The sequence below is a fragment of the Ammospiza caudacuta genome, chromosome 8, assembly GCF_027887145.1.
Source record: "Ammospiza caudacuta isolate bAmmCau1 chromosome 8, bAmmCau1.pri, whole genome shotgun sequence".
Classification (NCBI taxonomy): Eukaryota; Metazoa; Chordata; class Aves; order Passeriformes; family Passerellidae; genus Ammospiza; species Ammospiza caudacuta.
In genome coordinates this window covers 38232833-38260443 of record NC_080600.1, presented here as the reverse complement: position 1 = coordinate 38260443, position 27611 = coordinate 38232833, and the positions used below count along the sequence as shown (strand labels likewise).

At 40.7% G+C, this 27611-nt stretch overlaps 1 protein-coding gene across 1 annotated transcript in view; it reads right to left on the bottom strand.

Moving 5' to 3' along the window:
• Positions 1-27611, bottom strand: part of THSD7B (thrombospondin type 1 domain containing 7B) — a 245473-nt gene that overhangs the window by 126476 nt on the left and 91386 nt on the right. The window contains exons 8-10 of the mRNA XM_058809582.1: positions 10972-11163; positions 7358-7592; positions 5551-5666 (exon numbers count right to left, since the gene is read on the bottom strand). Of these exons, the coding sequence (XP_058665565.1) occupies positions 5551-5666; positions 7358-7592; positions 10972-11163 (543 nt within the window). The remainder of the gene's footprint in view (positions 1-5550; positions 5667-7357; positions 7593-10971; positions 11164-27611) is intronic.

Below are 27611 nucleotides of genomic sequence, written 5' to 3'. Positions count from 1 at the left end.
GCTCTGTGTTTCATTTATATTTTGAAACTATGAGCATTCTAACATTTGTCCCTTTAAAATTATCACTAGTTCAGCAGAACAGCAGCTGGAAGGATGATAAATCAACAGCCTAAGAAATGCATCAAAAAGCATCTGTTTAACAGAACACCAAATCAAGTAAGACCATAAATAAATAAGAAAATAAACACCTTAACTGGAAAAAGAATAAAAGCCAAAGAAACCAACTGTCATAAAGGAAGGTTTTGTTTCTGAGAACGCATTCTGGGGGTCTCAGGCTGCTACCAGTAACCCATCTTTATGGCTCTAGAAATCAGAGATGATAACTTCCTGATGGGAAAACCATTACAACCAACAGAGGCTAACTCCCTCCTTAACCTGAGTTGATGCAAGACCAGTCCATCTAGAAACACAGTTCACAAAATCCATGCACAGAATGCAGCAGGAAAGACAAGAACAAGATTTATCTATTTGTCTCTACAGCTAAAGCAAACACAATCCTTGGCTGTGTAAGAGGTAAGAGCAAACTGAGAGCTGGTTTAACCAGTGCATATGGCATTCTCTGGGTACTGTACTCACACTTCAAAAACAGGTGCTAGAAAAGTAAAAAGGGATCTCAGGAGAGCTCCTTAATCTATGGTACAGACCATGTAAAAAGTTTTAAATAATGGACTTCATCAAATATGTCTGAAAGAGGAAAGCATAGTGGGCCAATAAGCCCACTATGAGTATTATTTTTCCAGCTCAGAATAAGAGCAAATAGCAAAATTACAATGTAGTAGAATAGAAGGAAAACTTAGAAGTCACGTCATGAACACAAAGAACAAGCACAGATCCAAGAAAAAAGTTGACTTTAAAAATACCAAGTCACACAAGCTTCCACTGGCACATGTGCCACCCCTGAGAGATCACTGCAAGGGACACTGCACTGGCAGGAGGCTGCTCAGCACAGCTGCTGCCCTGGTGCAGGGAAAGCACATCCAGAGAGATCCTCTCCTGCTGCTTTCACAGCCATACCTGAGGCAGCTCTACAGCTTCCTACAGTCTCCTTTCACAGCCTGATCTGCTGCCTGTAAAGCCTCACCAAGAGCCTGTTCTTAAAACCTAGCCCACACCATCACTCCTGGAAATGAAACTTTTTTATCTTCTGTCCACTACATGAAGAAAAGAGTTTATCCCTGTCACCTAATGCATAACATTTATAAAATTGCAAGGGCTTGCATCCATTCTAAGTGTTCCCCTCTCTAAACTAAGCAAACCCAGCTTTGTAGATCCAATTCAATTCCTCTCATTGCTCACTTTTACACTGTGCCCAAGGACCTGCAGCCTCCCCAGGGCACAGTGCAGTGACCCCTCAGGGGTCTCACGTACAACCTGCCTGGAATTTGACAAGCCTGGTGTGAGTTTCAGCATTTCTAACTGCTGACTTCCATTCATTTTGTAGTCCATTGCATCTCCAGAGGTGCCTGAGGCCACAAAGACGATTTAGGGAGCACAGCACTTGGCACACAGAGTCAGACCAGGAAAGCTGGGACTCTTCAGCTTCGAGAGAAGGCTCACAGGATCTCATCAGTGTGTATCAATACACTACAACAGGCAGTAAAGGAGACACAGACTATTTTCACTGTGATGTCCACTGTGAGATTTTTCAAGCAGCTGAGTACCCATTTAAGAGTGATTTAATTTAAGCCACTGTTCCTCAGCTTCCTGATAAAAGTTTAATGTGTCAAAAATCTACCACTTCCCTTAATTAGAACAGCTACTCTGTCAAAAAAAGAAGAGATTATATTTATAGGGCACAATTTGTGCTCAATAAATCCTTACTGGCCAGTTTATTACAATCTGATTCTTGAAATGTTCATATCTTGAGTAATAACTTGCTCTTGTGGCTTTCTACATAACAAAGCTAGGGTGAGTAATCTACAATTTTCTTGACCTTTTTTTTTGGAGGAGCAGAGGTGAGAGGGAGACTTTTGGTTCAGTCTGCCATGTTATTACTGAGTTTTAGTTTTTTATTACTTAATTTCTCACCCATGAGAGAGTCACTTGATGCTCTGGCATTACTTTACTACTTCCTTCTTATTCAACAACCCCAATGACATGGGAACAGCTACTCATTGGAAACATTCCTTTTCTCCTGGCTGCAGACAGGAAACAATGGCAACAACTGCACATTCCCCATGTTGTATTTCCCCCATTTCTCAGAATGTACATTTCATTCAGTTCCCCTTTATTTTTAATCCATTTATGCAATTTTCACTGTCTAATATCCTCCAGCTTAGTTTGCATTCTTGATTCTAATCTTTGTGAAACAATATGAGAATCCCAAAGGAAGCAGGACCCTGAACAGCTCTGACAGTAAGACAAAAAAGAGCTTCTCTAGATGTGTGCAGTGCTCCTCTTGATGGTTTGAACCTGGAACTTGCAAATCATATACAGACCTACACATGCCTTGCTCCCAGTGCTACTGGCTTGCTATTAGCACAGTTTCAGAATAGGAATTACAGTCCAGGAGGGCTTCAGCCCCTTGGAGAGGCTTTCTTGGAGCTTCCAGGTCTTCTGTACTCCTGTCTGCATAGAACAAGTTCCAAGAGGTGTAGATACCAATTTCTGCAGTTTGTTGAAGTCTATTTTTTTTTCTAATGTCTTCTTGATATTGCCATCCTTCCTTTCCAAGAACCATGAACTCTATCACTTTGTGATGATTTTCATTCAAATTATCTACCACCATTTGAATCTTACCCATTTCCTTCCTATTAATCAGTACCAAATCTAAATGAGCTTCCCACAGTCATTTTCTCCACCTCAAGAAACTAAATTATCCTCAACATTTATTGCACCTTACTCAAACCCCATTTTCAAAATTGAATTTCCACACTGGCTTTTCTATAGCATTCCTTATAAATGTTAATGAGCATAATTTCTATATTTCAGTTTAAATTGCCTGATTTTTCCAGAGCACTAGCTCTGTGGAGGTCTGTCCTTTTAAAGCCAAACTGATTTCCAGCATGGCTATGACTGTTTGCCCTCCTGAAAAAAAGTCAAGCCTCAAGATCTTAGGACCATCTTAACTTCTCTGTCCTTGACTTTGCAACTCAGATAACGCTGTTTGATAATTCCAGGGATGTCTTAACTCTGCTTCCACTTTCCTCTCTTGTGCCACCAGTCTCCATTCTCCTCCCTTACAGAGCCACACAGCTCCTACCAACCCACTCTTACTCCTCCCTGGATCTTGCATCCTTCCTTCCTCTGCCTGTCACCCCCAGGGCTCACAGAGCTGCACCACCATTCTCAGGTGAGGGACAAAATCCCTTTTCACTCCTGGAACATGTGCTGTATCAGGTCCAGCTTCCCCAGAAAACATCCAGCTTCTGATGCTGAGCAGATGGAAAGCCAGAGTCTGGTCAACATGAGACTCTGCTCACACAAAAAACAAGGACAAATTTTCTGAGATTTTCTGGGATTCAAGTCACCAAAATCAGTGTCATCTCCAATACCTTTGTAGAGATAAGAGCTCTTAAGTCTTTCACTTTGACCAGTTCTGGTTTTGTGTTTATGAGGATTGGAAGTGGCGGATCATGGACTCTCTGACACAAAGTAGAGGTTGTTGGAATTTCTTATTGTGGCACACCATGCATTTTATCTACTTTTACCCCATCTCGTTTCAAATCTGATTTAAAGCATGGGGAAAAATAGGACAGTTACTATCTAACATTTCATGTAAACTTGTTTAGAGAATTAAGTAACTGAAATTTCTAACCTTCCTCCTGGACAGCCAATGCCCAGAAGAGAAGAGGTACTTACAGGTACCATCTATTTTCAGAAGGAAGATGAAAAATGTTATTTATTGTTAATGTTTGCTTTTTTTAATCTCCCTGTTTTAAATCTATGCTGACAGACCAGGGAGTACCTCGTCCATGCTGAAAGCAGTTACCTCTCCAGGCCACCTTCACCCCAGGGAAAGCAAATGACAGAGGAAAATCCACCTGCTGCTCATTCAAACCACTTCATATCCTGAAACCACCCTATTGCTGCTTTGATTCTTTTTTCAATTCATCCTCAAAGCCCAGGTAAAACAGACAGATTGCAGTAGACAGTTGCCACCTGTAGTATCTGAAATGGCAGAGAATCAATAACCTGCAACAAGCTCCCTGCTCCTGCATCCCCAACAGGTGCTGGGACTCAGTGGCACTTCGTGAATTATGTTGTCCACCCATCTGTTACTGCCCTGAGTTCAGTGCCGTCTGCACTCCTGAGGCAGCAGATAATCTTCTGCCAGAAGACAGACGGTTGTCTGATGACATTTAAATGTAGGGAAAATGTCAGGTTTTTTACTGTGAGATGGTAAACTTGGATGAATTTCCTCAGATAAACTACAAACAGCTCAACTGGTAAAGTTCTGTGTAAAGCTGATTTAGTGATTCCATGTTTGTCTAAGTTCTGATCTTATGCTGGTACACAATTAATTTTAAATCTGCCAGGCAATACCTGTTCCTGCTTGATCTGATTAGTAATTCACCATCTGTATATTGCTTTCATTAAATACAACTTTTCTATAAAAAAAAACCACAACACCCCTAACAACTCACGTATGTATAGTGGCTTTGAAATTTCATTATCATGCTGAAGTTTTAATTGTGCAATGCAAATTAAAAATAAAAAAAATCTTGAAATGCAGCCATATCAATAACAGATTTAGCAAAAAACAAACTCCCTCATCTAAGAAGTTTTAATTTAGAATTATATTAAAATGATAACACTGCCAAGGAGGTTAAATAATTAATTTCTTCTCATTTTAATTGTAGACTATTATTTAATAAACAAAGTAATTTACCAGGTAATTTATTCTACCCCTTCATAGGCGGCTCATTTAAAGTCTAAAAATAAATTGCTAATTAAAACAGGATTCACTGTTTTAGAAAGCAACTCATTTTCCTGTAAAATATAACAAGGACTATGCTAAAGCATCCACTGATAATCTTTGAAGGGCAAGGAAACTACCAACAAAAATGAAGTATTCTGATAACTGAGCAGACTTTCATCTGAACAATTATCAAACACAAATTCGTCAGAAAACCCAACATTAGATGATTATAAAGAAACTTTGTTGAACACTCGTTGTGCCTCAAAGTCAACCAACAAGATCAAAGATGTTTGGACCTTGAAAAACAACAAAGCATAGGAGGTACTTGCACACCCCTGTACGTACACCCAGGCTGGTTGAGAAAATTACATTTGATATGCAATTGCAATAAGCAATGTGCAATTCCATGTGCAGCCATACAGCACAGGGGCCTTGGAGCTGTGACTCTGAAGGCAGAAACTCAGAAGGAATTTTTTCCAGGCAAAGAGAATTCACATGTCCAAAGCTGCTCACAAGGATCCCACCTGCCCAAGAACATCAACTCAAAAGTCAAGGTCCAAAGTCCTCAGGTCCAAAATTCATGCAGATGAATGCCCTAAAAGTTACTAGACTGGTGTGAACTTCATCTGCCACGTTTCTAGGCCAATGCTCTAATTTTCCCCCCAAGTTTTGACTTCTTTAGGGCTTACCAGGCTGACAGGCTGTGGGGCAGGGTGTCCACTCACTGAACAGTGTCACAACACAGTCCTTCCTGCAGGGCAGGAGACACGGCCGCACCGCCTCGGGCCGGATGGACTCCGGACACCTGTGGACAAAACACAATAAAAACTTAAAACTGTGGAGAAAGATTCATTCCTGAGACTTTCACAGGGCTGTGAGCACACTGCCATATCAAAGACACCACTCCTGGCCAGAGCAAGCCTTATTTTTCTTTTCACTCATGCAACTCAGCTGAGTTTATTATGTTTCAAGAATTGAAAAAAAAATAATTGTTTTAAAAAATGGGGAGCTTGGCTAGATGACTACAGGCCAAATGTAGCTCTGTCTGTGACATCAAAACCACAAAGCTCATGGGAGTAAAACAGATATATTTATTACCAAAGAAAGTGAGTAGTTATGTTTTTAAAGTAGTCCTGTTTTAGCACAACATGCAGCAGCCTTCAAACCACCTGTCTGTAAGGGCTGATGACATATTCCTCAACTTTCAACCTCCAAGGAACACAAAAATAGTTTCAAGTGCAATACAGTAAAACGAGCTCTGTGATTTTCTTCATTCATTTTAACTCCTACATGGAAAACATGTCATACACTTTCTAATAAAAGTTTCAGACACAGTAAATATATGAAGACTTGAAGAGCAGAAAAGGGACAATTTTATGGGATCTGTCAGATCTTGCAGATCAAGTCAAGTAGGTGAACAGGAAGGGAATTACTTTTTCTTACTCCTTATTAATTTCTATTAAAAAGATCACTCAACAATACTGGGTAACGCATGCAACCCAAAACAATCCCATTTGAAGGGGGAATGTGCCATTAATCCATACAAGAAAAAAAATGTTAAAACCATGATTCAGCTACTTAAGTGTTTACTTACCCCCTTCAGTTCCATTTCCTCTTACACCACCTCAAGAGTGGAGGAGGCAAACAACTATTTCAGGCATTACATAACTTTATAAACAATATGTTTAATTAGGTAAAGTTCAAGCTTATCAATGCATTTGAGACATACATGAAGACCAGATTTCTTTCCTTTTATTTAATTAACCCCATTAACCTCAAGAATGTTAATTAACTTTACTGAAATCAGCACAGTCTGCTTACACAAACAGCATTGTTTTGAGAGTTACAACAGGAAAGGAAACTCAGTTCTAAGTCTCTAGACTCATTAATGGTGCAAAAATAATTAGCAACGTCTTGATTTTTCGATATTAAGGAAAACATCTGTGCTACTTACTTTCCTCATTCAGTAAAGCAAAGCAAAATTTGGGATATTTCTACTGCAGAATATGTAATTTTGCTGTGTTGCTACCACATTATGGAAGTTATATAAACCAATTGAACAATATAGATCACACATATGGTACTGCCTTATTGGAGTGTAAATATAATGCAAAATCTATTTACTTTTTCTATTTGATTAGAGCACTGCCAATAAGGAGTTGCTGAACATTATATTCAAATGTATTTCATATTTTCTTCACACCTGTCCTTCAGGGAAAATATTTGCAGAAAACTGTAAATTAGAGTAGCAGATGAGCTACAACAAAAAATCTCCACCACTGAAAGCATGCTTTTGGCCTGGACTTACATGGAAAGTTAAAATGGGCTGGATATTTGGTAACAGTGATGTAAACAAACAACAGTGATGGAGTAATACCTGGAGAGTTAGTCCTGAAATGAAATTATTTCAACACTGCAGAGTCCACACACTTGCTGAAAATGCCTTTATACATCATGTATATTATAAACAAACACTAGCAAGCTCTCTTTAAATACCTTTTGGGAGTGACCTGGCCAGAGCTGCTCTTCCTGCAGAAGACTTTCCTGGTCTGGATGCCCACCCCACAGGCGGGCTCCCCGCTCCAGCTGGAGGTGGCGTTGAGGGCAGTGCCCAGCACGTCCTCGGAGCAGGAGCTCCAGGGGGACACGTCCCAGAAGAAATGCACACACGGGTGCTCGTTGCAGGCACGCTGCTCCCGCAGGGCTCGCTCAGGGGGACAGCCCTTTCCACCTGAAAAGGGTCAAGAGAACACCACATCCTCATTTCATGTTCTTGAAAAGTCAGGTTTGCACAATACCTTCTCTTCCCCCCTACCGGAAAAAAGTAAATAAATAAATAAAGCTTAAATAAAGCTGTTGACCTTTATGGCTGCAATAACAACCTTCTAAAATATTGTTTCCTCATTAAACTAGCCTTGCATAAAATTGTATTCCAATGCATAATGGAAACAAAAACAGGCAAAGTGTATTTCTGAGTTACTTTATCAATAACTCCTACACACAGCCAAGTTAATTCCGTTTAAATGCCAGTATCACTCAGCAAACATGCAATCAGGTTTAAAGACGAATTAAGCATTATTTTCGTGTTCATTCTCCTTGCTAATCTCCCTTCTCTCCCAAATATGAGAGAGAAGGAACATCTCTCTCTCATATTTGGACTCTATCCACGTGTTCCCTTAAGGATTTGAGCAGTAGAGGAAGCTGAACTGTAATGACAGCAGGATGCATCAAATGAAACCCACATCTGCCAATCAAGGAAGGAGAAAACTTTAAAGACACGTTTTGAGCATGAAGCCTTCACTTCTTTGAAGGACCATCCTTCGAACTCAAGATTTTGCCAAACTGATGCACTTTGTCAGCAACTGGTGACAAAGCCCCAAAGTTGAGGAGTTTAAGGAGCCTCCCCAGGAGCTGAAACACTCCAGCCAGCAGCCTGAATTTATCCATAAAAGCAGATGATCCTAGCTCAAAAGCTATGGAGTAATGCAGTGAAATTTAACAGTAAGCATTGTCATTTTAGGAAGAAAGAAGAAAAAATTACCAAAATCAAAATAATTCTCCTCCTGGAGGGAGTACCCAGCCAACTTGGGACACAGTCAAAATGCTGGAGGTTTTGAAAGAGCTGAGGTGCTAGGAACAGATACCACAAGGTTCAGAGCAGATTCACACCCTACTAAAATCAACAGGAGATGAAGGGAGGCCAAAGGGATGCTTATTGCCTTGCAGGACTGACCCTCCTGAAAAAAGGTAAGGCCCCAAATGGCCACAATGAACAGCAGTGAGAAAAGAAAAAGAGACAAACTACCTAGCCCACCGGATAATCATGTCACATTACCATTCATCTTTTCATGAAAATGGACTGTTCCTCACAGGGCTCAGTCTCAGAAATGTTTAGAACGATGATGAAGTAGAAAATGTCCCAGGTAGCTTATTTCCTGAACAATCTGACTTGGCAGGAAAAACAGAAACCAGTTCTTTTTTCTTGTGCGTTTGAAACACACCTTAAAAATAAAAAAATTGTAAGAAGCAAATGGCAAAATGCCTGATCCATTAGTAAGAAAAAAAAAAAGGCAAAACTAAAGAACATTTTCAATTCAAATTTTTAACTTCCCAGGGAAAAATTAGGGTGGCTTTTTTTTAAATAATGTTAATTACAATATGTTAACAAAGCTCTCCTAAACAGGGCTAATTTAACTTAGCATATAAAAAAAAGTCTTATCCAAACTTGCCTGCAACACTGCAAGCAGGAGATGCTGCTTTTGTAAAGAGCACAAGGGCCTGGCCACTTTCTGCATTTCATTGATAACTTTTCTACAAAGAAAGCAGAACAACATGCCCTTGCCTGGCCATTCCAGTAGCCATTTAAAGATTATTTATGATGTTCAGCAGTTCCTATAATTCATTTTACACCTGCTGGGAGTGTCTGCTCCATTATATCCTCTTGCACCAAGTTTCAGACTTGCTGTGTAAAAAATTATCCTTTAAAACCTGATTGAAATCCAGTCTCATACGTTTCATCAACAGCTTCCTGGTTACATTCTGGGAGCAGGTAAAGAGCTTGGAGAAAACAATCCAAAATTTCCATTAGTCCTTCAACAGTAGAGCCACAGCTGACACTTCCTCCAATGACAGAGGACAAACAAAATGGCCCTTGCAAAGGTACCTGAGCTCTGTAGAAGTCAAGTGTGAGCTGGGTATGAAAAAGGTAGAGAAAGCCAGGTAATTCAAAATTGCCTTAACATTGCAGTGATAATGGTATTAACTCCACTTCCACTCTCCCAAATTTCAGTCACTATCTGAACACAGATGTGCACTCTGCACAGCAAATCTTAACATCATTGCTAAAGATGCACAGAAACTCAGGGAGTTTGATTTTAATAGTTAATTACTCCTTCCTCAGAAACTTCAAGTATTCAATTCAGAGAAACTTCAAGTATTCAGAGTACACCATTTTTAGGCTAGCGCCTTTCAGGCTGATTGTGCTTCTGTACTTCCAGAATTCACTTCTTCACCATTTCACTCTCATTTTACCATGTTTTACCTTTTATTTGGATTCATTATATCCATGGAAAATATGAGACCAACTGTATTTTCATTTTAATTATTCTCTGTCTCATAGACTTTTTTTAGTAGTAGTTATTACCATTCAATCAACAATTATTTTCATCCTGAAGGGTCCCAATTTTCTTCACAAGTGCTTATGAGGATGTTTATGTGAATACAGACCTTTCACATGAGTAAGGGTTTGCAAGATCAAGTCCTTACATTAGTCCAGAAACAGTGGGTGGCTTTAATTATAATTTACAAAATAGCATCTAACAGAACTTGTCCTGGATTAGATTTGCATCTAAAAGTGTTTTGCTGCTGCATTAACTGCACCTAGTTTTGGCACTAGCAAGTATTTTATGTCAACAAGGCTTTAGTCTGTTGGACCTCTTCACATTCTATGAATTTTTATTCACTTGATCCAAGACCTTCCAAATCCCGTGTGATAAACCAACACATAAATTAATTACCATATGTGTAACTGATTTAGAAGACTACACTCCTAATACAAAAAAGTTTGTTTAAATAGCTGTATCACTGATGTTAATATGCAAAAAACCAGATACATTATATGCCCATGAAGATCAAGAAGAAATGACATGTATTTATCAAGAGCTATTTACTTACTACAAGCAGGTCAACACTTTCCAGGTGTTACATTAAAAAATAAATAAATAAGCAAGTCCTTTTTCATTTTCTCCTTTATCACAGCTCACTGGTTTTAAATCATTACTGATATGTTCCCATATAAAGACACTTGCATGACAACTCTGTCATGCAGCAATTTAACTGGTAGAGAATGAAGCTCTCCAGAACCAAATTCACACCCAGACAGGCCCTCAACAGACAGCAATTCAGAGGCTGAAGTAAATAGTTTTCAGCAGTGACAGAATTTCTCCAAGTGACGCATGAACTCCAGCCCATCAAGATCTCTTAGTCTTTTGGCAGAGACAAGCATTCAGTATTGTCCCTGATTCCTGAGGAACTGGGATTAGCTCTTGCCTCAGGAAGGGAAGTCAGAGCACTAAAGGAACAGTGATTACCCAGAAATGTTCAGCACTCACCCTCAGCTGGAAGGGCCACGATGGACCTGCTCCTGCTCTGAGTGCCCTCGGCGTTTCTGCTGGAGCACGAGTGGGAGCAGGGGGACCATGGGGACCACTCGCTGAGCACACAGTCCCTGGCACAAGGGACTTCACAAGCCACCACCTCGGGATGGGGAAGCTCTGAGCAGAGGTGATGTGGAACTTCTTCACCTGGAGCAAATGAAACAAGACAGACATGGAGGGAGGCACAGCCTGGTTCAATACCCACAGCCTGCTCCAAACAGACTGACTTGATGTCACATGTCCACCTGCCCGGGGAGGAATACGCTACAGAAAAGCATGGGGTGAGGTTTCAGGCTGCAAAGTGTAATACTTGAACAATTAACTTAAAAATTTATTCAGGAAAGCAAAGAAAAAAATGTGTTTCAAGCTCAGTGTGTGACATCTTGGCTGCAGTCCACTCTCTGAAGGAGGTAAGCAAAAGGAATGAGATATTACAGCTTTCTATTGATGAAATTATCTCACCAGAACTAATGATAATTGCCCCATATTTTATAGCAATCTCTACCTCCAGAACTTCTTTTCCAAAGTATAAATTGTGCAGGTCCCCAAAGAAGTCATATTTCTTTTTCCTGTAGGCCAGAGAAGTTTTGGTCCTTCTCCTTCAGCCTCACCAGAGGAGCCAGTCTTATTTCTGACTCTTGCCTCTCACCCAAAAGCTAGGAGATCTAAAATTGTGAATCTATTGTGCCACCACCATCCAAAAGAGAAATACTTTCTGCTGCAGATGAACCAAGAGACCTGGACCAAAGCAGATGTTCTGACGAGAAGCATCTTTCCAAAAGCCCTTTCAACAAGAAAGACAGTGGGGAAAACCTGCCAACCAAAAGAATCACTGCCAGAATGAGCAGCAAAAGGAGGCACATGAGGGATGTAATGTGGAATACAACACAGGGAACTATTGTTTTTAGAAAGGAAAATAAGCTATTTTTTAAAATTAGAAATTTGTGTAATTACAATAGAATTTACAAGGACATTATAATTCATAAAAATTCATAAAATATAACTCTTTTAGTACTGAATTACACCCAGTGTCTTACAAATGTGTTTTAAGTGATGAACAGTCATGACTGACTTTGCTACATTATTCAATTACTTAGCACTTCCGGATCCTCAAGAAACTTCAGCTACATCTGAAGTTTCTAGAAGCTCAACTGTTTATAAACAAAAGGGTCCCATCACATGTTACCTCCTCTTTTGCCCCTATAGTAGTTACAAACCTCTCCTTCAAGGTTTCTTTAATTACGAACCTAGGGAAAAAAACCATAATGACTATCCAGCCTTAATTATACATTAAAAAAAAAATTATATTGGCAGAAAGTGCCTCTTTCACCTCACGCTCCAGGAACAGGCTCTGTAACAAGGCAGCCCAGGAAGCAATTATAACTGGGAGGGGAGAAAACTGAGCTGCTTTTACAAGAGCCCACATCTACAAGTGAGTAAATAAGAGAGGCAGGCTGTGAGCACATAAAGCTGTCAAGAGCACAGTGCTATTATCTGCAGTTGCATCCCTAAATGAAGACAGGCTCATCACCCTCGAGGCACAGATAAAACTTTTCAAGCGTATTATGAGAAGGAACAGCAGATCCAGCAGGCAATCAGACTGCAAGATATGGTTAAAAATACTTTGGTTTTATGCTCCCTTTCCTTTCTGCTCACCTGGAAGGCTCAGTGTTCCACCCCCCTACACAGAGCCCCCATCCATCGGTGCTGCAATTGGCATCCCAAGGAAATCCGAGCTGAATCCACTTTGAGCAGCCTCTGTATCAGCATTGCTGCTTTGGATGCTCACCTAATGCTGAAAACCACCTTCAGAAAAAAACCAATGTGAAAACAGCAAATAAACCTGTTAGGCTTATTCCAGCTGTCTTCCCAAGCCACCTAAGCATCAAAATCCCTGCTAAAGTTTGACAGCTTGTCTGTAGGGCAGCAAGGCAGCCAGGGCAGGCTGATTTAGGAGTCAGTGGTACAGCAGCATCCAGAGATTACATGCTTTGGTGAAGCAGGGTGAAACACCTGTCCTCCTCTCCCATCACTGACAGGACAGCCAGGGACAGGCCAGGACAGCCAGGGACAGGCTTCAGGACCAGGCAGGATGAGGTGGGACATTGGCCCTGAAAGCATGAGCCCCACCCCTCCATCCACAGCTCAGGGTATCTGCTACATCAGGACTTTATGGCCAGACAGTGCCATGATCTTAACCAAATTCTGAATTTAGCCATTCTATTTTCCAACAATCAGACTGTGCTACAGATCTAAGCATCACTTGTTAAAAGCCAAGAAAGTCTTTCCACTGATTTAATCAGACTTTAAAAAACTCAAACCACTCCTCTCAGAAGATGATTTAAAACACTTGGGGCCCCTTTGAGGTGGCTTTTGCTACCCATAAGCTCACATGTCACATATTGTGGGGTGACCACCCTGTGGGGAAGGAGGACAAATACACTTTCAACTTCTTCCTTCCACAGTTTCTTTTCAGACTGGATTTACAGCAGGTGACAGCTACACTGCAAACAGAGGCTGCAATTCACAGTTCCTGGGCAAAGAAAGGAAGCTTTGTGCTTTGTTAGGAGGAGTTTACCACCGGGTGCATGAAGGCACAATTCAACACTCACTTTGATTTACTTTATAGCTCCATTTGCTGTGTTCAGGTTTAATCACTGCCTTCTATTACTGCAGAAGGGGAATTTCTTCTGTACCAGCTGCCTGGCAGAGAATTCTCAGAAAACTACTGTATACTACAAAGGGAGGCAATAATCTTTAATTTTCCATGAAAAAATACTAGAACAGGACATAGCTGAAGTGTGCTTTATGCATTGTCACAGATTTAAAGGGAATATTAAATTCTCAAGAGCTTCCAAACTGTCCACTCAGTACCTTGCAAGTGTAATTCTTATCTCACATATGGCTGAATAATCTTTCTAGATCTTTCCATAATCTTTACATGCACGAGTGTGTTCTGTGAGGCCAGATGGGAGATCCACCCAAGTGGACTGAGGGAGCTGGAAGGAGAACTCACCAAACCACTGTCCATCCCTGACCAGAATTCCTGGCTATCCAGGGAAGTCCCAGAGGTGACTGGGGGCTGGAAATGTGACACTCAGCTACAAGAAGGGCTGGAAGGAGGATCCAGGGAACTTCAGGCCTGCAGCTTGACCTCAGCACCAGGGAAGGTGATGGAGTAGATCATCTTGACTGCTATCAAACAGCATCTATGGCACAAACAGGGGATCATTCCCAGCCACCATGCATTAGGAAAAGCAGATCCTGCTTAACCAACCTGTTCTCCTTCTATGACAAGGTGACCCACTTAGTTGATGAGGGAACAGTTATGGATCTATCTTTAGACTTTCTGGACTTTATCAAAGCCTTTGACAGCACTTCCCACAGATTTCTCCTGGAGAAACTAACTGCTCATGGCTTGAACTGGTGCAGTGTGCTGGGTAAAAGCCAGTCTGACACCCAGTCCCAGGGAGTGGTGGTGACTGGAGTTACATCCAGCTGGGGCTGTCACCACTGGTGCTCCCCAGGGCCCAGCACTGGCCCAGCCCTGGTTACTGATGATCTGGACAAGGGGATTGAGGGCACTCTCAGCAAGTTCAGGGACAACACCAAAGTGAGCAGGGCTGTGGATCTGCTGGAGGGCAGGAAGGCTCTGCAGGGGAATCTGGACAGGCTGGATCCAAGGCTGAGGCAGCTGTGTGAGTTTTGGCAAGGCCAAGAGCTGGGTCCTGCACTTGGATCACAAAACCCAGGCACCTCTCTAGGCTGGAGGGTGCCCAGTGGAAAAGCACCTGTGGGTGCTGGCCAGCACCAGCTGAGAGCAAGAGCTCAACCAGACACCATCACCTGAGAGCCCAACCCACACGATCCAGCTTCTCATCTGCCTGAGGAATAAGAACTGAAACAGCACCCTCAGCATCCTCAGAGCCCAGCTGATCCCCCTCACATACTCTTTTTTCATGCCTTAAATGCTGATTGTTCTCAGCCTCACTGAATGCTTGCTTTCCTAAAAGAAGCTGTAGTTAAGAAAAATGTTACAGTTTTCTATTCAAAATGCTTTATTGCAAGCATCCTGACCAACTCTAATGGCATTTTTTTAAACTGATTGCCTTGTACTTGAATAGTTTAGCGATTATAAAGCTAAATACTCAAGATATAACCAACAGATAGCATTTTACAGGAAAGATTTAATCAATTTTCTTTCATGTCAGGACGTAGTAATTACAAAAGAGAAGACAAGCATGGCATTTTTGTAAATATATTTGCTAACAAAGTTGCTCACAAATGCTAAGAAAGACCTAATGTACTGGTCTCTCACTCGAATTCTTTAACAAGGTAACAGAGAAGCACCATCCTGAGCAGAATTTTTCATTCACCTAAAAGCAAACTAAATTCTTCCCAACATGAGAAACAAAATAAGGAATCACCTAAAACCCTCCTTGAACTGAAGAGCTTGGCTTTTTTCCAGAAACTTTTTTTTCATTGTCTTTTGCATTCCAGAAGGAGAAGCCACTCCCACAGTCCTGAGTACTGCACTCCATGATGAGGCACTGAACCAACAGGAATGCTTTGTTTGGAATCATTCCAATAATAAACTGCACCTGTCTGTTTTACACCCTGCCTTGCAGCTCTGGTGCACTGTCTCATTCTTCCCAGTGACCTGTTATGCCCACCTCCCATGACACAGTTTTTAATTACTCCTGCAAAAGACATCCCTCCTGGCTCAGGAAAAAGGGAATGTCCACTGGACAGGAGACAACTAAGGCAGCAAAAATAAAAATCCCATCAGGCAGCAGGAACCAAAAGATCAACTCAATAACAAACCGAGTGTTCTCCTTTTGACATTCAATAATATGATACCATGCTCATTTTTTAGAAAGAAAAATTGCAAAGTCACTTTAAAGTTTTCATGTCTGAACATGTTTGGAGCCTCAAGTGACCTCCATGATGGGAAAAGACCCAAGACAGGAATTGCATTTCAGACCGTTCTGCACTGCTACCTAGAAGTTCAGAAAATTTATTTTTTGCACAAGTGACTGCTGCAAAAATGCTGCATATTTAATGACAATTACCAGTTTGCCATCAATATTTCTCCTTGTAGCATTTCAAATTATTCAGTGGAAATAATGAAGCTGTCATCTAAAATACTATATGTATCGTAAAATTTTATGTCCCACTTAAATCTCAGAAAAGAATGACAATAAACTTTGATTAAATACTTGCCTGTAACAGAGTGAGATGTCAACAGACAGCAGTAAATTCAGAGGGATTCCTATTGACTGCATGCCAGTTTGCTGAGAGCAACTGCATGCAGAGAAACTGTGTGCTGGCAGGATCCTGGCCTGGGCATCTCATCAATTAAGCAAAATGTTACATTTAAACGCAATAACAATCAAATTACAATAGGAGAAATTTCTTACAACCCTCCTGAACATCTTCATCTCATCACAACATCACAGATTTATTTTTTTTCCCACATTGCACAGCCAGCTTTAGAGAAGAAAGCATCCAGGACTTGCCATGCTCAGTCATCTCCACAGATGAATGTCACACTCCACTGCAATCCTGGCTCCTGGCTGACTTTGCTTAATGCCAGTCAACAGGTAAGAACAGCAGAAAAGAGAGGTGTCAGTTTGTCAGGGAAAGCAGTGGTGTATGGAATAAATTTAATTGCACTGGTCCATCACTATTACCAGAGCCCCACGGAGGGAAAGAGGATGCAGAAGAGACGAAGAGGAAGGGAGGTCGAGAGCGTGAAAGAAGGTGAAGCTGTGAAATAGAACAAGCACTCACAACAGACCAGAGGAAACAAACACAAATAAAACATTCTTTGGGGGGGAAGAAAACAAAAGAGATGAGACAATCCTTAAGGTTTTGAGTCAAAAGACTTGGTCAAATGCCATTACAAAAACATTTTCAATCACATAATGCACAATGAAGAAAAAGGGAATAACAATGCAGGAGTATAAGGAAAAAGTAAAAGCAAAATGTACAAAAAAGGAACAGAGGAAAGGATAATGAATATGGAAAGCAATGTATGTCTGGAAAAATGTTACAAAATCTCAAGTCCCTGCATAATTAGCCACAATCCTGTCCCTTACCTATGTCCAAGTGATCATTACAGAGGTTATGAGAAAAACATGATGACGAGTATAGAAAAAAAAAGCAGTATCTGTTTTCCTTCCCTATACATCCTCTACTGCAATTTGGACTGTTTATCCACCATTCTTTTCTCTCTTTATGCAAATGCACCTAAGAAAACTCATTTGTGAGTCCAAGGAAGCTCAGCACACGTCAGTGAGCAGCTGCCAGGCCTGCAGAGAAGGTCCCAGAACACCTCAGGGCAGAGCATCTCCAAAGTCAAGGTCAGAACAACCAACACACCTGCAGGACGTTACCCAGAGACACCAGCTCTGCTGTGTCTCCTACCCCACACAACAAAGACAACTTGTTCCTTAACAAAGGAATTTGCTGCACCTTCACCTGCTGAGCTTGGGCATAGAAGCAGAATTAGTTGTACCTCGTGGTTGTTTGCACAACCCCTCCTGAATGGAAGAGAAATTGCTCAAGTGGCAGCTGAAAGTAAACAAGGGTTGACTGAATCCCCAGAGAAAAGCAGGGAAATTCAGGCTGCTGTTCATAATAATTAACATAGCACAGCAATCTGAAAACTTAAAGTATAAGAACATAACATAATCCATATTAGTGTTCTGCAGGCTTTTTTTTTCCCTTTATTTCTTTTCAATTCTTTCCTTATTTTCTCTCCATTATCCCTCTTCCTTGTAAATGAGAGAATCTACACAGGTGGGTTGATCAAGACTGATTGCAATTAAGATTTATTGTTGAAATTGCTGCTATGGTGTAATTGAAACAGGTGTCCCTCTATTTCTTTCTCTGTACTGCTTTGTTCCAAATGCTAAACAACACAAAATATTGTAGAAACTAATCACTCAAATAATTTCAATGTATTTAAATATTATAAAATATACATATATTTTCAAAATTTTGAGGAAAAAAAATATAAGTGGACTCGTTCACTCCAATAGTGTCCAGAATCCATTTCATCTTACATCTTTGTACTGGGGAGAATAATTTTAGTGGAAGAATTCAGGCATTTTAGCTCAAAAAAAAAAAAAAAAAAAAAAGGGAAGGTGGCATTCTATACCCAAGGCATCACACCTGTGAATTTCCAAACTTTTTATTTTTGACAACTTGAGGTGCCATTTTCAATGTCAAAACTTGAAAAAAAATTGTAAGGGGCTTATTACAAAGGGAAAATTAACTGTGCTCTCACACAGCCACTGACCCCAAAAAGAAAACTTGTGTGTTCAGACATGGAAAAATGCAAAACTTCTGGTTTGATTATTATGATTTTTCTTCAGATTATGCTACTCTTAATTTTGACAGGCCTTGCTCATTTCCTCATAAGCATGAGAAACCTATCACTGATCGTTATCCAAGTGATATTCCCAAAGTAAATTGGCAATTTGTAATATATTGGCAATAGCAGACCCTTTTTCTCTTGTAGCCCCAGAAACCACCCCAAAAGTGAGTTGGCATTAACACAGGACACTGAAAATTCATAAACAATAGTGCAGCAGATGAGGTTGATCTAAGTTGGCAAAAGTCTTGTTTTCAGATACAGTGAATGCTAATGATAATAAATAATTGGAAATACCATCTGGACTCTTTAAAAAACCTCTTTCTCCAAGTCTGCAATTGAATCTCTACAAAAAAGAGGATCAATGCAAAAGAAAATGAAAACAGTAAATTAAAATTAGATTTATGCCAACTACTTTAAACTAAGAGCTCATTTAGAAGCAGTTAACACAAAAATGTGTTCTAGTTCAGCTGCAGAGTCTGGCCTAAGCTCATAAAGCAACTCTGAGAGCTCCCACTATCCATCAGGAAACATTCAGAATCCGCAGGACCAAATACCAGGCTATTTTTTATTTTTATTATTACTACTATCTTTTTCAATTTTGTCTCTATTTGATCCACAAATCTCAGAACTGAGCTTTTAAAAATTGCAATAAAGAAAATACACCCAGTACCACAGATGATCATCAGTGCAGGGTCTAGATGAATGCCTGAGATCTGTTCTTGACCAAAACAACACAAACAGCAAGCCATGACCTTTGGTTCTTGAGGAGAACTTCCCACTGTACACCCAGGTTTAGCAAAGTAGCAGCTGTGCATGTAAAGTGCATCAGACATTTTTCAGCTGGGTTAAGTTACTTCTGGCTAATGTACCCTGACCTCTGCTTGAACCATTTTTACATAATAAAGCTGTGAATTTTAGGCAGAGTGTTTAATTCCCACTGTGTTTTGCATACTTCATTTAGTACTTAAAATGGGGATAAATCAAATATAGGAAACACAATATTAACAATATTTTCTGTGTGCTTCCACTTTGCCTATGAGGTGGAACTTTAATTACATCATTAATAACAATGCCTGCATTTTTAGACAGTAGTGCATCATTCCTCTAGTGCCATTTAAACTGCATTTGGTCTCTAAACTGCTCCACCCTCTGGAACTGGTTCACTGATTATATTGGAACAGCAGCCTCTTCCTGTTCGCATCTCAGCTACCATGGCATCAACAGAACAATTTAAAGGCAGGAACCACTTATTATCACCTAAAATTGATTATTTAGAAAAGTTTCCTGATATTTTCTCTCTCCAGAAAGTTTCTATAGATTTTAAGGTGACAGTTGCTTTCAGGAAGAAAACAAAACAACAAAACAAAACAACAACAAAAAAATCCATCAATGTTTTTCCCAATTATTCAGCATCCAAACTGTTCAAAACACATTAAAAAATAGGGGGATGTGTGCACCAATAGCTGCTCAGTTTTCCCAAACTGAGTGACAGAGCTAATACCTGAAGACTGTCTGAAAAAAAGTCAAAAAAAGGTCATTGCCAGTGCTTTTGTAGCGCCCTCGTGGTGCAGCCAGAGCTCACAGAAGGAGAAGAGAGGGAGATGACACAGGACAACAAAAAGGAATGTAAGGAAATAAAACTCAGGAGAAGGGTTTGCCTTTGTTGTCAAAATTTCCCCAACCTGGGGCTGTCTCCGAGAGGCTGAAGGACCATGTGCTGAGGTGGGAGCCCAGACAATTGATGTTTGCTGGGTTCAGTGCCAGCAGCTGCCCTCCCACACTGACCTGGTCCTTATTTGATCCAAAGTACAAAAGGAAAAAAAAAAAAAAAAAAAAGAAACCCAAAGGGTCCAGATTGATACCAACCAATCCTCCCCAAACAGATTTTCCAGGTCCTGTTGGAGAGCTGCTATTTTAACTTTGCTACCAGATTAAAGGAAAATACAGAATCAGTAAATGGAATCAGATGAGCACACCTCACCCCATTTTTAATCACCCTGAAGTGTCAAAGCTGTCAGGAGACATTTGGACACGCTTTTCACATATAAGAATAGAAACACAAAAAGCGAAGAATATCCAGCTAAAATTTGGTTTTCTACCACTAAATTTCTTTGTGTGAAAAAAGCAATAACCTCCCTGCAACTTAGAAAATATTTTTGTTCTGATTATTCAGCTATTAAAATAGGAAAGTGTCGTTTCACGACAATTGCTTTCGGCAGGAGATATTTTACACTTATATTTGCAAGGAATAGGAATATAAGGAAGAACAATATTAAAACCTTCAGCGTTAATCTGTATTTTCAAAGCTAAGCACATTTTGACAAACTTTCTAATAGACACTGTTCAAAATTCATAACATATATGAGCATGATTACATTATTCTAATTTATTTTCTCTTCCCTCATGCACAGCAATAAAATTTTACCTTTGAACTTATATTTATTACAACTTTCACTCTATGAAGGGCATGCAGGCACAGAAATATAATAAAGCTCTGCTAATTCCATACATTATTGAAATCCTAACGGTGCAAATGGTATCTTACTGTCTTCATGCATACTTAAAATTTCAATCCAAAACCTATTCCCTTAAAAGGGATGGTTAAGAAACAGTATGTGTTTTTCATACATTTGTAAATTGCTGTAGCAGAAATTATATCTTATATATTCAGAAAAAATTATGTAATATTAGTGTTTGTTTAGGTGTTGTAAGCAAAAACTTGATAGATGCTAAATAATTGAGAGCTCCATCCATCAGACTCCTAAGCACTATAAAAATGCAGAGAGGGGAAATGCTAGAGAAGAACCTTTGCACACCCATGAGCTGCTGTAAATTTTGTCTAATTCCAGCAGTGAAAATCCCACTGACTTCCCCAAACTGTGAAGTGTACAGCTATACAGGATCACTTTGAACTTAACAAAGCACAAAAGGAATTTAGACCAGGAGGATCAGGGGTCACCCATAAAGCAATGACACCTGGCCAAGGAAAACATCAGGACTAACACACAAGAGAAATTTGGGGCATCTCTTAACCTGGTGGATAGAGCAGCCACTGATCCAGCAATCCAGGTGAGGGAGGAGCTCCTGCAGTCAAGTGGATGACAAAGTGTAAGAGTTGAGTCAAACTGCAAGTGCAATATTGGCAGAGCTCCTCTCTCCTGCAAAGGTCACTGCACACATTAGCTCCAGCTCCATTGATTAGCAGCTGAGATAGCAGCACTGCACATTCCTCTGAGCCATCAGCAGGAGAGACAAGGGGGTGACTTTCTGCATACCATGTCCTCGTCACATTCCTGGTAATTGTTCAGTCACAGATAAGGCACAAATAGGGAAAAAGCAGCAGAACAGAGTCCTCTGAAAACATTAAGAGAAACAACAACCTTTACATTTGGCACTGAGGCATCAAAAATGATAGCTATTATTATGGCTGTAACTATGTGGCTGGGACTCAGAAGAACTACATTTTGCTTCCCTGGAAACACAGCCACGTGTTTAACACCTCAACCCACAGGAACAGGTCTCCCCACCATGGCCAGCTTGCAGAATGCCTGCAGGACCTGAAGACATGCTGCCAGAAATGGTGCAAAGGGCTCCCAAACTCATGGGGTCCTCCTGGAGACAGGCAGTGCCAGCTCTCAATTTCAGATCAAATTTAAGCTACTGAGCCATTCTGTGTAACAAGCCCAGACAAGACAAGTCAAACCTCATCTTTGCACAAATTGCCAGCACCAAAGAGCAATGCAAGGAGCAGCTCACCACAGCAAACTACCATGGTTTGTCTCTCCTATATGAAGGTGGACTTTCAAAATCAGCTATCCCAGCTACTAATCCAGAATTCAACAAAAACCTCAGAAATGTAGTGGTCTCAACCATGTCTGCTTTAGAGAGGAATACTCCCTTTTAAAAAGTAAGGAGAAAGGTTTTGCTCTGAAACCAGACAAGCAGAACAAAATTTTTACTTGGTCTCAAGCAGTTAGTTGGAACCTATTCCATTACAGACTTTAAGTCACCTCATTGGCAACACAACCTCCCAACATATTGAAAACCAGCAGGAAATGTTGAATTAATACATATATGCTAACAAGCACTCCTACAGCCATGAATGTTTAATCCAGTTTTTCACTAGCTGACACAATCCCCCATGGCTGCTCTCTGGTTTTGAAGCTTTGAGACAAGGGAAGAACTAGAAGGCAAGGGCTGCAGAGCAGAGAACCACAGAAAAATCAGAGGGAAAAGTCTCTGGAGAAAGCCCGGAGCAGAACACTCACAGCAAAAGAGGAAAGGCAGAAATGTTAACAACTGGAGTGGGATGGAGGAGGGAGAGAAGGGCAGCAAGGTGAGGACCCAGGAAGTCAGCCTCTCTCTTCAGTAGCTGTGGGGCCACATCTGGATGATGTGTAGAATACTTCCCAGCAATATATAGGATTTTAACACTTGTGTGCTGTGTATACAAAGAGATGCAAACAGAATGAGTTTTCAGACAGTGCAATACTGGCTGACTGCACAGGGTAACTTATTACACATGGGAAAAAAGGAAGTTCTACACACCTTTGGGGTCTTACCAATACATCTTAATGTTCTGGACCATGACAAATGATTGGATAACAACTCTTACTCCCCTTGTCATCATCCATCTTCTTAGGAGGCTTATTTCTTCAAATCCTGATGATTAACCTCTGTAGTCACTTATCTGAGCAGTGAAAATTTATTGCCTTTACTAGAAAATGAAATTCTCTTCCAGGAGAACTGCACTGGACACAAAAGGGCAAATTTCCACCCTAGAGTATATGGATGCATTTTCTTTCTCCTTAGTGGAAACTATATACATTTATCCAATGTCAGTATTTAGACCAAAGGGTATCTCCTGTGTTAATAAGAATGGCTAATTTCCAATTAAATGAGCTTACAGATCATCGAGATGCCCTAATGAGAAAAAAAAAAAGATAAGGCCACATACTAATCCTGCTTTCACTGCACATATTTAATAGGGCTGCCAAGGCAAAGTCTCCAAAATACTTACTAATTACACTGGACTGCCTCCAGCTGCTGTCACTGCCAGGGAATGGGCAAAGTTTGCAACAAACCAACCCACCAAGAGTTCAGAGATGATATTATTATTTTGGGAAAACCCTGAAGAGGTCAAGAAACAAGAAAATAAAGCAGTTGAGGATGATTTGGAGAGAAAGTAGTCTGCAGACTTCATAAGCAGCTGCAGGAAGATATTTTGGCACAGCTGGGAGCAGCTCTCAAACTGGCAAGGTGCAAAAGTGCAGGGTAGATACTCCACAGCATCAGGCTGGAATTAAACAAACACTGTCCTCAGCAGATACAGAACCTGTAGTGCAGACTGGAATGTAAAAAGGGGAAAAGCCATAGGCAGAACTCTATAAACTCTATTGAAATAATCAAAAAATGTCATCTTATTTGTGTGGTCAGTGGCAAAACATAGTATCCCAAGAGTGGTTGTTCCCAACACAGGGAAAACCAAACACCAAAAGGTGAGTGGAAGACATGAAGGCACATCACTACGAAAATCAGTTTCTACCTCTGTCAGTCAATAATGAGAACTAGCAAATCTGTGCAAGTGGAATGAGACCCTCATGAGAAACACTACCAGGAGCAGTCTCTGCAGCCGTCTCCTCAAGCTGCAGGTGAGCCATGAACAGCTCGAGTCAGGAACCTCCACTCCAGCTTTTCAGTGCAAGAAGGGTTGGAAGAAGTGCAGGTGCCCAGAGTGATACCATAAATATTGATCACAGTGCTCATTCCACTTCATTAGCCATGGAGCACACAACGGCTCCCCAGGGAGAGGAAAAGGCAGGACCAATTCTACTCACACTGCCATACTAAAACGCAAACCTTGTGGAATATTATTTCAATTACTGCTGCTTATTCATGCCAATTTCAGCCTCTTTAAAAAAAAAAAAAAAAAAAAAAAAAAGAAGTGTTTCTGGACAGTCAAAACTCTGAGCTGCCAGAATGAGACATCCACACTACATGAATCAGTCCTGTGTAATGATACCCAAGAGAGCCCTGTAACCAGCAAAAAGCAGTTTTTCAGCCCAGCACCTCACCCTGGGCCCCTCAAAACACAGGTCATTAGCCAGAGGAACTTTTGCTGCTGCAGCTGTGGTGTATCTGAGCCACAAACTGGTGTCTGGCAATGAAGGGGCCCTATAAACTCAGTACCTTGTTCAGACTGACTTCCTGACTCTGGCTGGGCACCAGGTGCCCACCAAGGCCTCTCTGCCACTGCCCCTCTCAGCTGGGCATGGAGAGATTATCATGGATTATCAGGGAAGGTTCATGAGGTGAGTTAAGGGCAGGGAGGGATCACTCACCAGTTGCAGGCAAAACAAACTCCACTCAGGGAGATCAATTTAATTACCAGGATAATGAGAAATAAACCTAAATCTTAAAACACTTTCCCTCCCATCCAGGCTTCACGTTAATCCTGATTTTCTCTTCCTCCCCTGTAGCTCACTTGCTACCAAAACCTTGACACTCAAAGCCAATACACCTACATAGTACAATACATAAATCCTAAACCATTTAACCTTCAAAAATATATGTCTGGGAACCCTGCCAGAGAATATTTGAAAGGGATTACAGTAAATGTATTAGTTGTCACTTAAAATTAAAATATGGATTTCAATTGAAACTCTATATAAGGGGGACTTTTCCCCCCAAAATCCGTTAGTTAGCAACCATGCTGAACGAAGGGAAAATTGTACAGTCAGCTCAGACTACACAGGGCAAGCTGATATATTTTAAAAGCTACATTTTTATCTACTGAAATAAAACATTTTACTTTTTTATTTTTCTACTTTAATCAGAATATAACCTCATTAAATGACAGTGTGTGAAAAGAACATATAAACTAGAAAGAAAATATAAAAACTTTCTGAATAATTTAATGTTTATTGCTTTAAGACTTTGATATTCTGGTCTTTACTACTTAAATGCAGTTTAAATGTATTACTTGCCACGGCCTTCACGTTAAACCCAGTAAGTCTGCAATTTGTGATAAAACTCCTTATCTCGCTCTTTCTGAACCTCCACAGAGATCCAAGGTTAATTTGCAGATAATATTACTTCATGAAATAATTATCTTAGTCTATAGTACTTAAAACAGCTGAATTCCAGAAAGATAGTTTGGCAAATGCAGCTGTTAGGGCAGCAGATGAGGCTGCTCCCAGGGGCACACACAGCCCCACCTGGCAGCACCTTCAGTGGGGGCACAGCCTGGGTACCCCAGCTGCAGCAGCCACTCCCACAGGAATTCAGGGCAAGGATGCTCCATGAAAATCAGGGATCCAGTCCCATCCAACCTCCCCCTCCAAGCCCCCACATGCCAATGGCAAGGCAGCCTCTGCCTTCCTCTTCACAACGCCAGCACTTGCTGAAAAATTACTCTCTCCAGCCATTCTTTCTCATCCTGCTAATTTTTCCAAGCATCCTCCTATTAAACTACACAAATATATCCATTTAGTAAACATCCCATTAACCAGGTCAGCATACAGTGTTCACAACTTATTATGGAGCAGCACCAAATCAGTCACAGAAGCAATTATGCAATTTTAGAGCAGACAAGTCACTTTAATCTTCATATGGGGCCGGGGATGTACATGCCAATGTTCATTCACAGGACTCATTCATTTCCAGGTATTGTATTCCATTTGTTTCACCCTCACTTACACTGCACTCGTGTCTTTTGATTTGTAAGTTTTGTGGGCTGTCAGAAAATATGAGCTCAGTGCTCCACCCTTCATGTCAGGGATTTTTTAATTGAATTTAAGGGTATTTATACACTTCTAGTGCCTGGGGGTAGTGGGAGAAGTTGGGCTAGATATTTAGAAGCAAGACACAAACTGTTACTTTATAAAGCCTTACCTATCAGTAACAATAAACAAGCATTAAAAAAAAGAAAAAAATACCCAACAACAAACATTAAAGAAGTGAAGATCTTTCCAGAACTGTTTAAAATAGATGGTTGTAGAGTAGAGAAATCAGAGCTAAGAATCTGGGAAGCTACAGTTACAACACAAGGGGAAAAATGCCTGTTAAAATTCCAGCTTTATTCAAAGACATGCATTTATTGAAGTGTCTTGGGAAAACGGGATGCCATATAATATTAACAAACAAGAACATGCTCTGTCAACCACATGCAGCACCACAGACATTTTGAAGGCCTAAATAAATAATGTATTAGAAAACCTAGCCTAGGCTGAATTAATTCAGACTCCAATGATATAAATGAACAGCAGTAGTGGAATTATTTCCTTGGGACTTCAGTCACATATAGCATTAAAAGTTAAAGCCTTAAGATACTTATTGATAGGCAAGAAAGTGAAATCCTTAGATCTATGCATGCCCAGAGAGCACTCTGCCCAACTTGGAGTTTCCAAGAGAGTTACCAAAGCACTCAGCTGTATTTGCAAACACCATGAAAGAGAACAAAACACCCCCTTGGCTCTAGTCCCCTTTGACACAGCAGTAAGTGTACAACAAACAGTGCAGACTTGGTATTAAACTTGGGAAATCCACTGAAACCAGGCCAGGGGAGTGATGGGAATTCTGCATGTGGCAACAAAAAATGCAATTTGAACTTAGAGGATTTTGGTTTTTACAATACACAATGGGCAGCCAAGGTCCACCTCCTCCCTGCTTCAAGCAGCTCTGGAGCCTTTTCTACAGAACTGCCCAATACTCACCAGGTTCATGAGGACTCTCGAGTTCTGCTGCATTTTCAGTACAAAAACAATGTGGTTGTTTATGTCCTGACCACATGTGCCAGTAATGAATGGAAACAACCCCCAGGGCAGAGACAAACCTAGGTACAGCCCCAGAGGAGATGTGGAAGGGGCCAGGTGAACCTCACACCAGCTGGAAGTGACTTTGTTCCTCCAGCAAAGCACCCTGGGCTCACCCAGACCCAGAAAATTCCCTGCTCACTTACCAGACAAGGATTCTCTCTCCTTCCAGAAAAGTCACTTTATAACCATCTCACTCCTGAATCCCCATGGACAGCACTGGCCACAAGACCAACCCAAGAACTTTGTGGGGTTATTTTTTTCTTCTCAGTAATATGAAAGGAAAAAGCAGCATTGTCTATGTGCTACTGCCCCAATCCATGGAGGTGTGGTGGGTCATTTTTATCAGTTTTTTCTCTTTCTGGTCTTGACAATTACAAGGTCAATGTGAGGGTTCA